General features: G+C 47.8%; 1 protein-coding gene across 9 annotated transcripts in view; it reads right to left on the bottom strand.

The window, feature by feature from the left end:
• FNBP1 (formin binding protein 1) overlaps positions 1-12,880 on the bottom strand; it is a 140,484-nt gene that overhangs the window by 27,472 nt on the left and 100,132 nt on the right. For all 9 annotated transcript variants that reach the window (XM_029919382.1, XM_029919373.1, XM_029919374.1 and 6 more), the window contains exons 7-9: positions 6,064-6,192; positions 4,733-4,879; positions 44-241 (exon numbers count right to left, since the gene is read on the bottom strand). In XM_029919382.1, coding sequence (XP_029775242.1) covers positions 44-241; positions 4,733-4,879; positions 6,064-6,192 — 474 coding nt within the window. The remainder of the gene's footprint in view (positions 1-43; positions 242-4,732; positions 4,880-6,063; positions 6,193-12,880) is intronic.

Here is a 12,880-nt window from a genome sequence, read left to right as displayed (position 1 = left end):
CACTTCCTAAAACTCCATTCACCCTCGGTCCAACCATCAGTACCTTATTTTTTTTGATGAATGGCCATAACTTTCCTTTGGATTTGCCACCGAATTTGAGCTCTGCTTTGCCTTCTCCTCTGGAGTTCGAGAGACTGTTATCCGACACGGTGCGCTTCATGGGCTGAGTGTAATCCTCAAATTCAACGTCGCCGGGAGGCTCAAACCCGGACTTGTACGCTTCTATTACCAGCTGTGAATCCTGAAATGACACCCACCAAACACAAATGCATTTGAATACGTGTAAATGCGTTTTACATAATGAATTATGATCATGTAGATGATAAGTGTAAATAATTTAATCTCCAGACCTACAGAATTATATCTATATTGATTAATAACAGATTCTTTCTAGTAATACATATGTATTTTTTGAACATTTCTTTTGAGAGGAAGAGTGTGTGTGAGCAGGAGAGGGGCAGAGAGAGAGGGGGCGTGAGAATCCCAAGCAGGCTCTGTGCAGTCCGTGCAGAGCCCGACGTGGGGCTCAATCTCACGAATCTGAAGCTCACGACCTGAGCTGAAATCAAGAGTCGGGCGCTTGACTGACTGAGCCACCCAGGCGCCGCTCTAGAAATATCTTTATAATAAGAAAGAATAAGTACAATTCATAAAGGTATATGTCTAATTGAGATGGGAAGATACAATTAATAACCATCTGTCCACGTACGGTGAAACAAATATTAAGGAAGAATGACTTGGCTAAAAGCAGGGGAAAAGGAACCACTATTATGCAATTCCCTTGAAAAATACAGAAATACAAACTCCGCACCAGAAACTCCCCAGGTCATTCGGCATCCCCAAAGTCAAAGCAGAGAGGAGATAATCATTCTAATTTCTTTGGTTCACTGTGGTTCAGGGATTTTAGTTGATTGCACGATTTTTCCTACGGACGCATTTGCTCGTAGTCCCAAATGTAGGCTCCCTCCTGCTTTTCCTCTACTGTGTCCTCAGACCCTAGATGGTGCCTGGTGAGAACCGTATGCAATAAATGTCTGCTGAACCAACCAACGAACTCCACGGCGTGCGCTCTGCTAGGAACTCTAGGTGCCCCGTCTCCTCAGGGTCAGGTGGTCCAGACACACGTGTGAGGCAGTCACAACTACGGTTGTCATAGACAGATAGCATAGAGCGTTCTGGGGGGCGCCCGGGTGGCTCCGTCAGGTAAGCGACCGGCTTCGGCTCAGATCATGATCTCACAGTTTATGACTTCAAGCCCCACGTCAGGCTCTGTACAGCTCAGAGCCTGGAGCTGCTTTGGATCCTGTGTCTCCCTCTCTTCTCTGCCCCTCCCCTGCTCACACTGTCTCGCTCTCTCTTAAAAATAAACAAACATTTAAAAAAATTTTTTAAACCTATAGAGAAGACAATCTAGAAATATCTCGATTGATTTTTTTTAAAGTTTATTTATTTATTTTGAGAGAGAGAATACGGTGATGGGGCAGAGAGAGTCCCAAGCAGACTGCACCCAATGAGAGGCTCGAATCCTCAAACCCCGAGATCATGACCTGAGCCAAAGTCAGACACTTAACTAACTGACTGAACAACCCAGGCACCCCTGGAAAGATCTCAATTTTATTATTCTTTTTTAAAATATTTTTTAAATCTTTATTTGATTTTTGAGAGAGAGAGAGAAAGAGAGAGTGAGCAGGGGAGGGGCAGAGAGAGAGGGAGACACAGAATTGGAACCAAGCTCAAAGCTCTGAGCCGTCAGCACAGAGCCTGACGCGGGGCTCAAACCCACGAACCGTGAGATGATGACCTGAACTGAAGTTGGTCACGTAAATGACTGAGCCCCCCAGGCGCCCCAGGCCATCCAAGTTTTGACCTCTGAGATGCAGACAGGACAGCGTGTCACTGGATGTCGACTCTTTAAGGGACGGCGTGGGCCCCTGTCTATGTTCTGCTTTCTAGAAGCTGGATGTGATGGCTGGAGCTCCAGGGGCCACACTGAGTTTGAAGGTCACATCATCAGAAGCTGTGGCCTGAGAGGAGCCTGGGTCCCTGAGGACTTAGACATCCGTCCGGGCCGCGGACCCTCTGTCACAGACAGACACCCTTTACATGAGAGGAGAAACACTCCATCTTGCGTGGGACACTGCTGTTCCCGTTACACGCGGTCAGACGTGCACTGGCAGCGTCAGGGCCGCAAGCCCGGCGCACTAGCGGGGAAAACACAGTCGTTTGAAAATAAGTGGAAACTAACCTCACATAAAGAAACCGGTGGGAACGCTTATGTGATCATGATTCTGACACTGGATTGGGGGGACAGGGGCCATCGGTTTGTGGGAGAGCTGGGGGCAGTCTGACCTCCTCTCCCAGTTAAATAAGTGATCACCTCTTTCAAGTCTTTGCTCAAATGTAAGTCCTTGGTAGAAGACCCCACAGGCACTTCCTGGCACCCTTTCCTACCTCATTTCCCCCCAAATGCTCATCCTGGTGTTTTGTGGGTTTGTTTTTTCCATTTTATTTATTTTAGAGAGAGAGCGCGAGCACACAAACTGGGGAGAGGGGCGGGGGGGGGGGGAGAGAGAGAGAGAGAGAGAGAGAGAGAGAGAGAGAGAGAGAGAGAATCTTAAGTAGGCTCCCTGCACAGCACAGAGCCTGATGCGGGGCTCGAACCGACGACCCTGGAATCATGATGTGAGCCGAGATCAAGAGTCAGATGGTCAACTGACTAAGCCAGCCGGGTGCTCCGTGCTCCTCCTGTTTTAACACTCTAAACAAGGTTCTCATTTATTTTGTTACTGCCTGTCTCCATCTTTATTTTTTTATTCTTTAATGTTTTATTTATTTTTGAGACAGAAAGAGACAGAGCATGAGAGGCGGAGGGGCAGAGAGAGAAGGAGACACAGAACCGGAAGCAGGCTCCAGGCTCTGAGCTAGAGGTTAGCACAGAGCCTGACCCGGGGCTCGAACCCATGAACGTGAGATCATGACCTGAGCCGAAGTCGGAGGTTTAACCGACTGAGCCACCCAAGCGCCCCGTGTCTGTCTCCGTCTTTAGAACTGTGCCTGGCACTTGGGACCGAGTGAGCAGATCCAGACGTGTGCCAGGAACGCGGCTTGTTTTAGAAATAAAAAGAACAAGGCGGTGGGGTGTAAGGGAGGGAACACGGGTTTGGAGCCAGCTGGACACATCCACCACGTGGCCCTGGGCAGGGCCGCAGCCCCTCTGCGTCCAAGGTCCTCCTCGGTTACGGGGAGCTCACCACACAGGGAAGGAAGTCGGTGTTCGGCGAATGTTCAGGGGACAATTTTATAACCGTCAACGTTTCTCTAACGGGGGGTACTTCCGAGTTCAATGGTAAGAAGAAAAAAACCAAGAGCTGGCAAAGGGGACTGAGGCAAGGAGGAAGAGAAAAGCCATCACAGTGGGGTTCCCCGGAAATCCCGTCAAGGAAGAGCAGGTGGGGGGTGGCAGAGTGGGGGGCGGTGCTACTAATACCTCAGGTACTTGAGTAAGAACTTGAAGGAAGACCCAGGAAAGACCCTTGGATTTAGCAACATAAAGGTCATAGGTGAGAAAGGATTCTCAGCGATACAATGGAAAACAAGAATCCCACAATGGGAGCGATATCCTATCAATACAGGGCGGGGTCACAATTTCCGAGATAAAACCGATGAAGGGAAACCATCATTCAGACTTGATTGGATAAAGTTGTGAGATATCAAGGAAAAGGAAATTTCCAAGCTTCTGATATAGGAAATTAACACCAGGCTTGTTTCAGATTTTAGTCAATGCCAGAAGTCATTAAGCTAAGGAAAAAAGTCAAGGTTCAATAGAACTGACCCCCCCGTTTTTTCTTTTCTTTTTTAATGTTTATTTTTTTTGAGAGAGAGAGAAAGAGAACACAGGCACAGAGAGAGGGAGACACAGAATCGGAAGCAGGCTCCAGGCTCCGAGCTGTCAGCACAGGGCCCGATGCGGGGCTCGAACCCAGGAACCGTGAGATCATGACCTGAGCCAAAGTCAGATGCTTAACCAACTGAGCCGCCCAGGGACCCCACTTGGACTCACTTTAAGACTCTCCTATGACAAGGAAGACTTACGACATCGCTGTTTGTTAAATATTTGGTTTTGCAAATTAATAAATGTTTGTAAAGGCCTATGCTGGTGTTCTAGTTGATATTTTTATTGAGGGGAAAATAGGTTTCTAGGAAAGGAATCTGAATGATGACATTGGCCCTAAGCAGTGTTCTCGGACGGAGACGTACTGCCCTGTAGGGGACACCTGGCAATGTCCAGAGACACTTTTGACCATTACAGCTTGGGAAGGGGTGTTCCAGGCGTCTGGTGGGTAGAAGCCAGAGATGCTGCTAAACACCCTTCCGTGCCCACGACGGGCCCCTACAATAAAAAGTTACCAGGCCCGAAATGTCACTAGTGCCTTAAAGAACCAGATCCCAATTTGGGGGGTTACTCAGCCAACCAACAAGAAAACCGCTTAGTTCTGCAAGGTCTCAGACTTCGCTGTGTCTCCCACAGGAGAAATTTGAGAGCTGAATCCAAAACCCCGAGGGCATGAAGAGAACACTCTAAAGCAGTGATACGAGGGCTCCAAGTCCTGCTGACTCCCGCAAGCGACTCCCCATCGAGAGGTGACCCGGTGAGGTCCCCGGAGACAGCGGTGAAGAAATAACGGGACCAGAAATATCTGGTTGTAAATGAAGTCCGAGCTACGATACTTACATTCTTCTGATCGATCGATTCGGCCGCCTTTACTATCTCATCCAAGCATTTCCCAATGATCGGAATCACCTGCCGATCGACCTCCGCGTAGGTCTTCATCGACTCCCCAATCCTCACTATCCTCCGTTCCTCCATCTCCTGTATTTTCTGCAACATTAGATTTTGTAGGAAATTAACGTGGTCCACTACTACTTACGGAAGCTGTCTTCAGGGGCACTATTAACCTCTAGCAAATAGTCTAGGAGAATAGGCGAATCGACAGGGTTAGAGCTAGACAACCGTTAGGATTCTTGCCTCCACATCGGCCAGCTCTACACACACTTTATGAATCGTTAGGCTGCCCACATGTATACGGGAAAACCTTGGATAGCAAGTAACTTGCTCTGCGCGTGCTCCGCAAGATGAGCAAACATGTCAAATAAATTTTAACTTCATAAATGAGCTATGCCTTGCAGACAAGTAGTCTGCGACACCAAGTGTCACATGATCACAACTGAGCCAATGATTCTTAAAATTCACTTTGATATACGAGCGCTTTGGATTACAAGCATGCTTCTGGAATGAATTATGCTCGCAAACCAAGGTTTCATCGTACTTTGTAGGATTCCATTCCAATTACAGTGAGAACCCCAAACTCAAGTGCTTTTATCATTAATGTCGCTTGGTGATACATTTCAAACATCTTTCCTGCCTCTGATCCCCTTGATCTTTACCAAAAGCCTGGTGTTAGTTAATTGCCTCAACCCGACACAGGCTGAGATGCAACTAGTGTACCTTCTTTCTACAAACTGGAGCTTCTTGCTTGCTGTGTGTGGACGTTAAGAGGCAAATGATTGCTATTTTCCCTACAACTAACAGGGTTGTAAAGATTCCCAAAGCGGGAGAACACATATACATCTTTCTGCGTACCGTCTCTGACACCCCACCGTAGCCCAAAGAAAAACAATCCAAAGAAAAGTTCTGTCCTTCAAATGCTACAACCCCAGAGATTCTGCTAGGACTCCCAAAGTTAAATTGGCATTTTTATAACCAGAATTGTCCTTTCAGCAAAAAGCGGCACTAGGCTCCCAATCGTCAATTCTAAAAGTGGCCAAGGAAAGCTGCAGGTGTCAACCGAGGACATCTGGGAAGGCCACTGATTAACCTTGAGGTTAATATTCTATTTCACCTTTGTGCCAGTCAGGGCTTGATCTGGACGCTTTAAAAAATGGCTTTAGTTCGAGGCGCTTTAGAAATCTGTGCAAACATTCAGAATACACGCCCAGCCGCCACGATTCCAGAGCCCCGCGGCTGTCGAGGCAAAGCCTGCGTCGGAGGTCGGAGTCACTTACCTGGAATATGTTGGGGATGTGAGTGTGGTAGTACTCGTGCTGTTCGCGGTTGAATTTCTGGAGAATCGACGAGTAATCGGCTCTGCTGTCCTCGGCCATTTGGTGCCGCACCTGAGCTTGCTGGCGCGCCTGGGGGCCCGGAAATGAGAACACCCCCATGTTTAGTAAGTACATGAAAGGGCCTCGGATTGCAAACCGGAGGGGCTGCAGTCAAACTGACCGCAAATGGGTTACATGCGGCAGGTGCTATTTTCTAGAAATTGTTTAGAATTTGAACTTAGCTTGGGTAAGGACGTGCACCCCACTTTCCCACAACCCCCACCGCGCTCTGTTGTCTTAACTTGGCCTTGCTTTCTAGTTCAACGCACGCGCCACTCTTCTGCACCGTCTGCCCTTGGCTCAGGTTACATATTTATGTTACCTCGATGGCCCTCGTGGGAACCTGTGCTTCTATATGTATCTAGATAGATAGATAGGTGTTTTTTTTTGATGAGGGGATGGAGGAATCCATAATTTTTTAATTCAATTCTCAATGGAGTTCATGAATTAAAAAGGCATATGAATCACTGATTTCTATGGATCATTCTAAAACTCACCACCATGTGGATGATCATTTTTACTTAAAGTTTTTTAAGTAATGTTTATACCAAACTCAGGGCTTGAACTCACAACCCAGAGATCAAGAGTTACATGCTCACTGACTGAGCCATGGAGGTGCCCAGATGTTTACTTTTAGTATATAGTTTAAAGTATACAGTTTAGGGGCGCCTAGGGGGCTCAGTCGGTTGAGAGGCTGGCTTCGGCTCAGGTCATGATCTCACAGTTCGTGAGTTTGAGCCCCGCGTCAGGCTCTGTGCTGACAGCTCAGGGCCTGGAGCCTGCTTCGGATTCTGTGTCTCCTTCTCTCTCTGCCCCTCCCTACTCACACTGTTTCTCTCTCTCTCTCAAAAATAAACATAATTTTTTTAAAAAAGAACATAGTTTAAAGAAGCATTAAATGTAGCACCCTCTTTGTGTGTTTTGTTTGGTTAATCCCACACCTACAAGAAAGGGGCAATCATTGATGAACTGCAGAATCAATATTATTAATTATTATTATTATTACTATTATTATCATTATTTTAAAGCTCAAACAAGAATGTCTGTAAACGGGGAAGCCATCCACTGAAATACCACCGATGGTCACGCTGGTGGTCCCACCGTGGATTCATCTAGCACTTTCAAGGTATCTTGAGAAATGTGACCTCGTGAATCTCCATCACAGCCTGAGCTTCACGGACGGGAAACGCTCGCCGTGGCCAGACGGAGCGGTGCCTTCGCCTGCAGGAGACTTGACCAGCTGCCACCCAGGGCCAAAGCCACACCAGAAAGAGGGCCCTGTTCCAACAAAACCCAGGGACCTTTCTTGTCTGTGTTCTCTTTTGCTTTGTGCCACTAAACCCAACGTCTTTCAAAAGGACAAGAGAGAACACAGACAGGTTCACACGCAAGAACAATGCCCCAGCCTCTGTCTGAGGGTGGGAACCGCCTAATAGGAGACATGTAGCCCCTTGAGGTTCTTTTCGGCTTCCTGCCTCTGTGACCTGCGGGCTTCACCTGACGCTTCACTTCCTGGACACATTTGACTCATCTGCGCCCGTCAGCGAAAGCCCAAGGTGGTCACTCAGAGCTTGCTTCCTTTATTTTCTTCTCCAACGAAGGTTAACGATATGAGTATTTCCAAACTGATTTCCCTATTCCCTGGGGCTTTTTCGTTTCTCAAGGCTTTTAGGGATCTCAAAACCGTTTCTCCACTTCTCATGTTCCGCTGGTTACTTCCACTGCCATGTTCTTCCTCTTTGTCAGTAGCTTGTTAACTCCCTTCCTGACCATCTGCTCTGGCTTCTGCTTCTACCGTGTCCACTAGTAAATATTTTAATCTGGTCCCCAAAACGTTGAGATCCCAGCCCCCCTTAACAACCCATGCCTTTCCAAGGGACACCAGCCCCCTGTTTAAATAACGGCTGGTCCCCCCACGCGCATGCCATCTGTCCCTAAATGCTTCCAGCACAAAAATCCTTTTAACTCTTTCAATTACCTAAGAGTTGTATCATTTATCACTTCGTTGTGGATACGGGGGGGAAAAAACCCAAGGAAATTCCCAGGTAGACCTCAAACTTCTAAAAAATTCACTATTTCATTTACATACCTTCCTCACAAAACCCCAAGGCGGGGGCGGGGGCGTTTCTTCACGTCCTTTGTAAACAAGATGGGGGTCCCCTCATCTATTTTGGAGAAGTTATTGTAACTTGGTGAATTTTTATTTTTTTAAGGCTTATTTATTCTGAGAGAGGCAGGAATAGGGAGCATGAGCAGGGGAGGGGCAGAGAGAGAAAGGGGGAGAGGGGACCCCAAGCAGGCTCTGCACCGTCGGCACGGAGCCCGTCCCCGGGCTTGAACCCACGAACCATCATGACCGGAGCTGAAACCAAGAGTCGGACGCTTAACCGAGTGAGCCGCCCAGGCGCCCCTGGTGAATGTTTAAAATAGCTTCAGTTCTGAAACACAGAGCCGGACGTCGTCTGTATGCACGTACGGGTCCGTGCGTACGTACGTGGGCACGCACGCCGCAAGCAGAATCAGTCCTGACGATAAACCATCCCACTAACCGTGAAACGTTTTACTCGTGCGAACAGGCGGCGCCCTGCCGGGGGACCCCACCACCGCGTCTCCGCAGTTCCCCCAAAGCCCCAAGAAGAGTGTGGGCACGTGGGTTATAGAATTACTTGCCGAGGCCTGTGCACTCAGGATAGTTTCCCGATGCCCTTGACGTGCTTTATCTGCGGAAATCCTGAATCAGAACTCGGGGCCACGGGATGGGAACCGTGGAGGAAGCTGAAATCAGGAGTCACACGTATAAAACTGGCCCGGAAGGCTGGCTGAGCGGCGGGAAAAACCCCAGATCAAGGTGCATTCGAGGGAGTGGGTCTACCTTTTAAATTAGAGAAGAATGAGCTCTTGGGGAGTTTTTCTCCCCCCTCCCCCACTTCCTTTCAACTTGATTTATTTCAAGAGGGAGTGGGAGGGCCCGGAGGTGGGGGGGGGCGGGGGAATCCCAATCAGGCTCTGCCCACACACGGGCTCATCCCGCCCCCATGAGATCGTGACCTGAGCTGGACTCAACAGTTGGACGCTCAAGCGACTGAGCCATCCAGGCGCCCCTGGGAGTTTTTCCTGAATGCAGAAACATGGATAGGAGACTGCAAAGTCTATGTGTTCCTACATAGTTTGTAGGAATTTCCCTACAGTCTCTCCCTCCCGTTCTCCCTCCCCACCCTTTAACTAAAAGGATAGTGAACCACTTAAAATACTGTCACATCAAAGTCTGCAAGACCACAGCAGGGACACAAGATGCTCTTCTCAATCCCTGAATCCAGCTGCTTTGAATTAATTCCCACTTTTGAATCCCGGGCCCGGGGAATGGACGATTGTTCTGACCAAGTTCACTACAGAAAAATCTATTTTTGATGAATAAGCTGTTAGGTTTAGTTTGCAATGAACTTCAGAGTCTTTCTCTAAAACTAGGGTCTGGTCAGTTACTCATGATTACGTATTGACAACATTTTTAAAGATATCTTTCAACGTGCTTTCAAAATCTTATCTGGAGTCACCAATTGAAGAGCTAGAAGTTGTGAGAGGGTATGCCCCGCTCTCAGGCTAAATGAAGATCAGAAGCATCCTTACTTCTCTCTCTAAGTCAGTCTAAAAATAGCGACTATTATCTTAAAGAGGTACTTCCTTCCCAAACCAGACCATAAGCTGCATCTTGCAATTCAATTAAAGTTCTCATTCCAAGAAGACAAGGCAACGCATCTTAAAGCAACACGACCGAGGGGCAGAAGTTCAGAGGATTTTTTTTGTGCATGTGAGTCAGTCACAGAATTTAGAGAAAATATTCTAAAAAAGTCCAGAATGACCACAAGTGCCTGAGGCTGTAAATCACAGACATCTTTGAATAAGATCTAGACCACTTTCACTGTCAATCAGAAAGGCTGAATTTAAACTCTGAGAATTTCTTTGACCGACCCTTGGGGAATCTCCCTGAATAAATCCGCACAGGCCTGAGCGTGCACCGCTCGACCATGACTTCATGGCCTGGCGGTTTCCTGATACAGTCCCTCCAATGTCCTACGGAAATACAGCTCGGTGGCCCTAAAAGATCAGAGTTGGAGTTTCTAAATAAAGAAAGCAATATTTTAGAAACTGCACTGCAGTCCAAGGCTTCTAAATCCTAATGGGTTTGAAGATAAAAATACTGTAATCCATTGAGTTAAATTTGGATTATCAGCACCGGCCAAAATGTGTGAGCTACTTGGTGTTCAGTTGAGTGTTATTTTCTCTCCCTTAGCATTTCAGACACTCAGGGAGAGAAGGACACCCCTGGGGTCGTCACGAGCCGAGAATGTACGGTGTCGCGTTCACGCGGGCAGCCCGGTGCACCTGCTTAACAACTTACACCCTCTGGTCTTTCATCAGCTGCTCGTGGCTTTTGACCTTTTCACAAAAATGGGCAAATATGCACTCGTTCCATTTATAGATTTGCTGTTAATAGATTTGCTCGTTTTTTGGTAAAAAATTAAATGACCTCAGACCTCCCTGATCGACAGGCACTCTCTTCCTTAAGGAAGAAACCATTTACTGCAGCATCTTTTCCTTCGTTAAAAGCACGTAGCAGAACAAATTCGAAAGGCCCATCCTCTACTAGCCAAACTCTGGGAACAGCAGAGAGGAATATTTGACAGTGACCCCCGGGCGCTCAAACAAGTGTTCTCCAAGCACCTGTGCTTCTGATGTCTTACTTCATTGTTTTATTCATTTATTTCTTTTTAAAGATTTTAAAAAATATTTTTTATTTATTTGAAGAGAGAGAGAAAGAGCATGAGTTGGGGAGGGGCACAGAGAGGGAGAGAGAGAGAGAGAGAGAGAGAGAGAGAGAGAGAGAGAGAGAGAGAGAGAAAATCCCAAGCGGGGCTTGATCTCACAAACCACGAGATCATGACCTGAGCCGAAATCAAAAATTGGATTCTTGGGGCGCCTGGATGGCTCCGTCAGTCAGGCCACAGACTCCTGGCTTTGGCTCAGGTCAGGATCTCGCTGTTCATGAGTTTGAGTCTCGCACGGGGCTCCACGCGGACAGTGCGGGGCCTGCTTGGGATCTCTCTCTTCCTCTCCCTCTGCCCGTCTCCTGCTCGCTCCCTGTCTCTCTCGAAATAAATAAAACTTAAAAAAAAAAATAGACAGATGCCTAACTCATTGAGCCACCCAGGCGCCCCAATGTTTTATTTTATTAACATAAAAGGAAGCCAAATGTGTTTAAGGCTGGATGGAAAAGAGGGCTAACCCGAGATGCTATTCGGAGTCACGGCTTTGGCCCACTGCCAGGCTGCCCATGATTACTATCCAGTCGCGGGCGACCCGGGGTAGCTCCGGGGTAGGGGCGATTGGCCCAACAACTACGAGCCACAGCACGATCCGGTGGGGGCTCCTGGCTGCAAACTCACCCATCTCCAACCCCCCCTCAGCCCCTGACTCAATATCATGGATAAAACCGGGGCGCCTGGCTGGTTCGGTTGGTGGCGCGTGCAACTCTTGGTCTCAGAGTGGTGAGTTCGAGTCCCACGGTGGGCGTAGAGATTACTCAAAAAAAAAATCCTAAGAAAAATATATTGTGGATAAAATTAAACCTACAACTTTAATGACTGGGTTATCTGGCTCCTCTCTGTCTTTTTTCTCCCGATTACAAAAATTTGCTTGCTGCAAAGAATTCCAGTTTACAGAACTCTATGGTTTAGAAGTAAAAGTCCCTGCACATTCAAACCCCCTGACAATCACTGGGGACAGGGTCGTAGTTTGTGATCTGTGCAAACACTGAGAGGAGGTAAGAGAGCCCGGGGCAAGTCACTGGAAAGTTCCAGAAGCAGAGCTGCAGGGACGCCACTAAAAAACACCAGCACATTACCAGGGTCCCCAGTCAACAAGTGGCAAAGCTGGTGATGCTCAGCGTGGTGAAGGGCTCTGACCACTGGACCCCCTTCCTCTGGCCGGGTTAGTGAGAAGCACACACACTTTGGCAGCACACGAGGGAGGAAGAGGCCGCGAATACTCTGACCTGTTTTCTGGGTGCTTCTGAGATGCATAAAAACAGCAGCCGGCTGAGAATCCCTGAACACGTTAACTGCTATCCTGGACTTCTCTAGCATTTGTCAGTGATCAGGAGCCCAGCTCATGTTCCCTAGGCCTTGACTCAGTAATTCTACTTCTGGGAATTCGCCCTAATGAAATCACATTATTTACTTATTTATTCATTTATTAAGTTATCTCCAAACCCAATGTGGGGCTGAAACTCACGACCCTGACTGAGATCAAGAGTCGCACGCTGTCCTGACTGTGACTGCCAGGTGCCTGCTCCCCCCGCCAATGAAGTCATTCTAAATGTTCACAAGTGGGGGCGCCTGGGGGGCTCAGTTAAGCGACTGACTTCGGCTCAGGTCATGATCTCACGGTTCATGGGTTTGAGCCCCGCGTCGGGCTCCATGCTGACAGCTCAGAGCCTGGAGCCTGCTTCCGATTCTGTGTCTCCCTCTCTCTCTGACCCTCCCCTGCTCACACTGTCTCTCTCTCTCTCTCAAAAATAAATAAAACATTAAAAAAAATGTTTTTAATGTTCACAAGTGCCCAGTAATGTGACTGGTTAAATGTATGTCATATCCTTGATGGACTAAGGTGTAGTTTATTTTAAAAAAATGTAAAAGAGGACTTAATGGTGAGGAACCGTGCA

This window comes from Suricata suricatta, chromosome 13, assembly GCF_006229205.1.
Source record: "Suricata suricatta isolate VVHF042 chromosome 13, meerkat_22Aug2017_6uvM2_HiC, whole genome shotgun sequence".
Classification (NCBI taxonomy): domain Eukaryota; kingdom Metazoa; phylum Chordata; class Mammalia; order Carnivora; family Herpestidae; genus Suricata; species Suricata suricatta.
The sequence above is the reverse complement of the archived record's forward strand: the minus strand, read 5'-3'. Positions and strand labels throughout refer to the sequence as shown.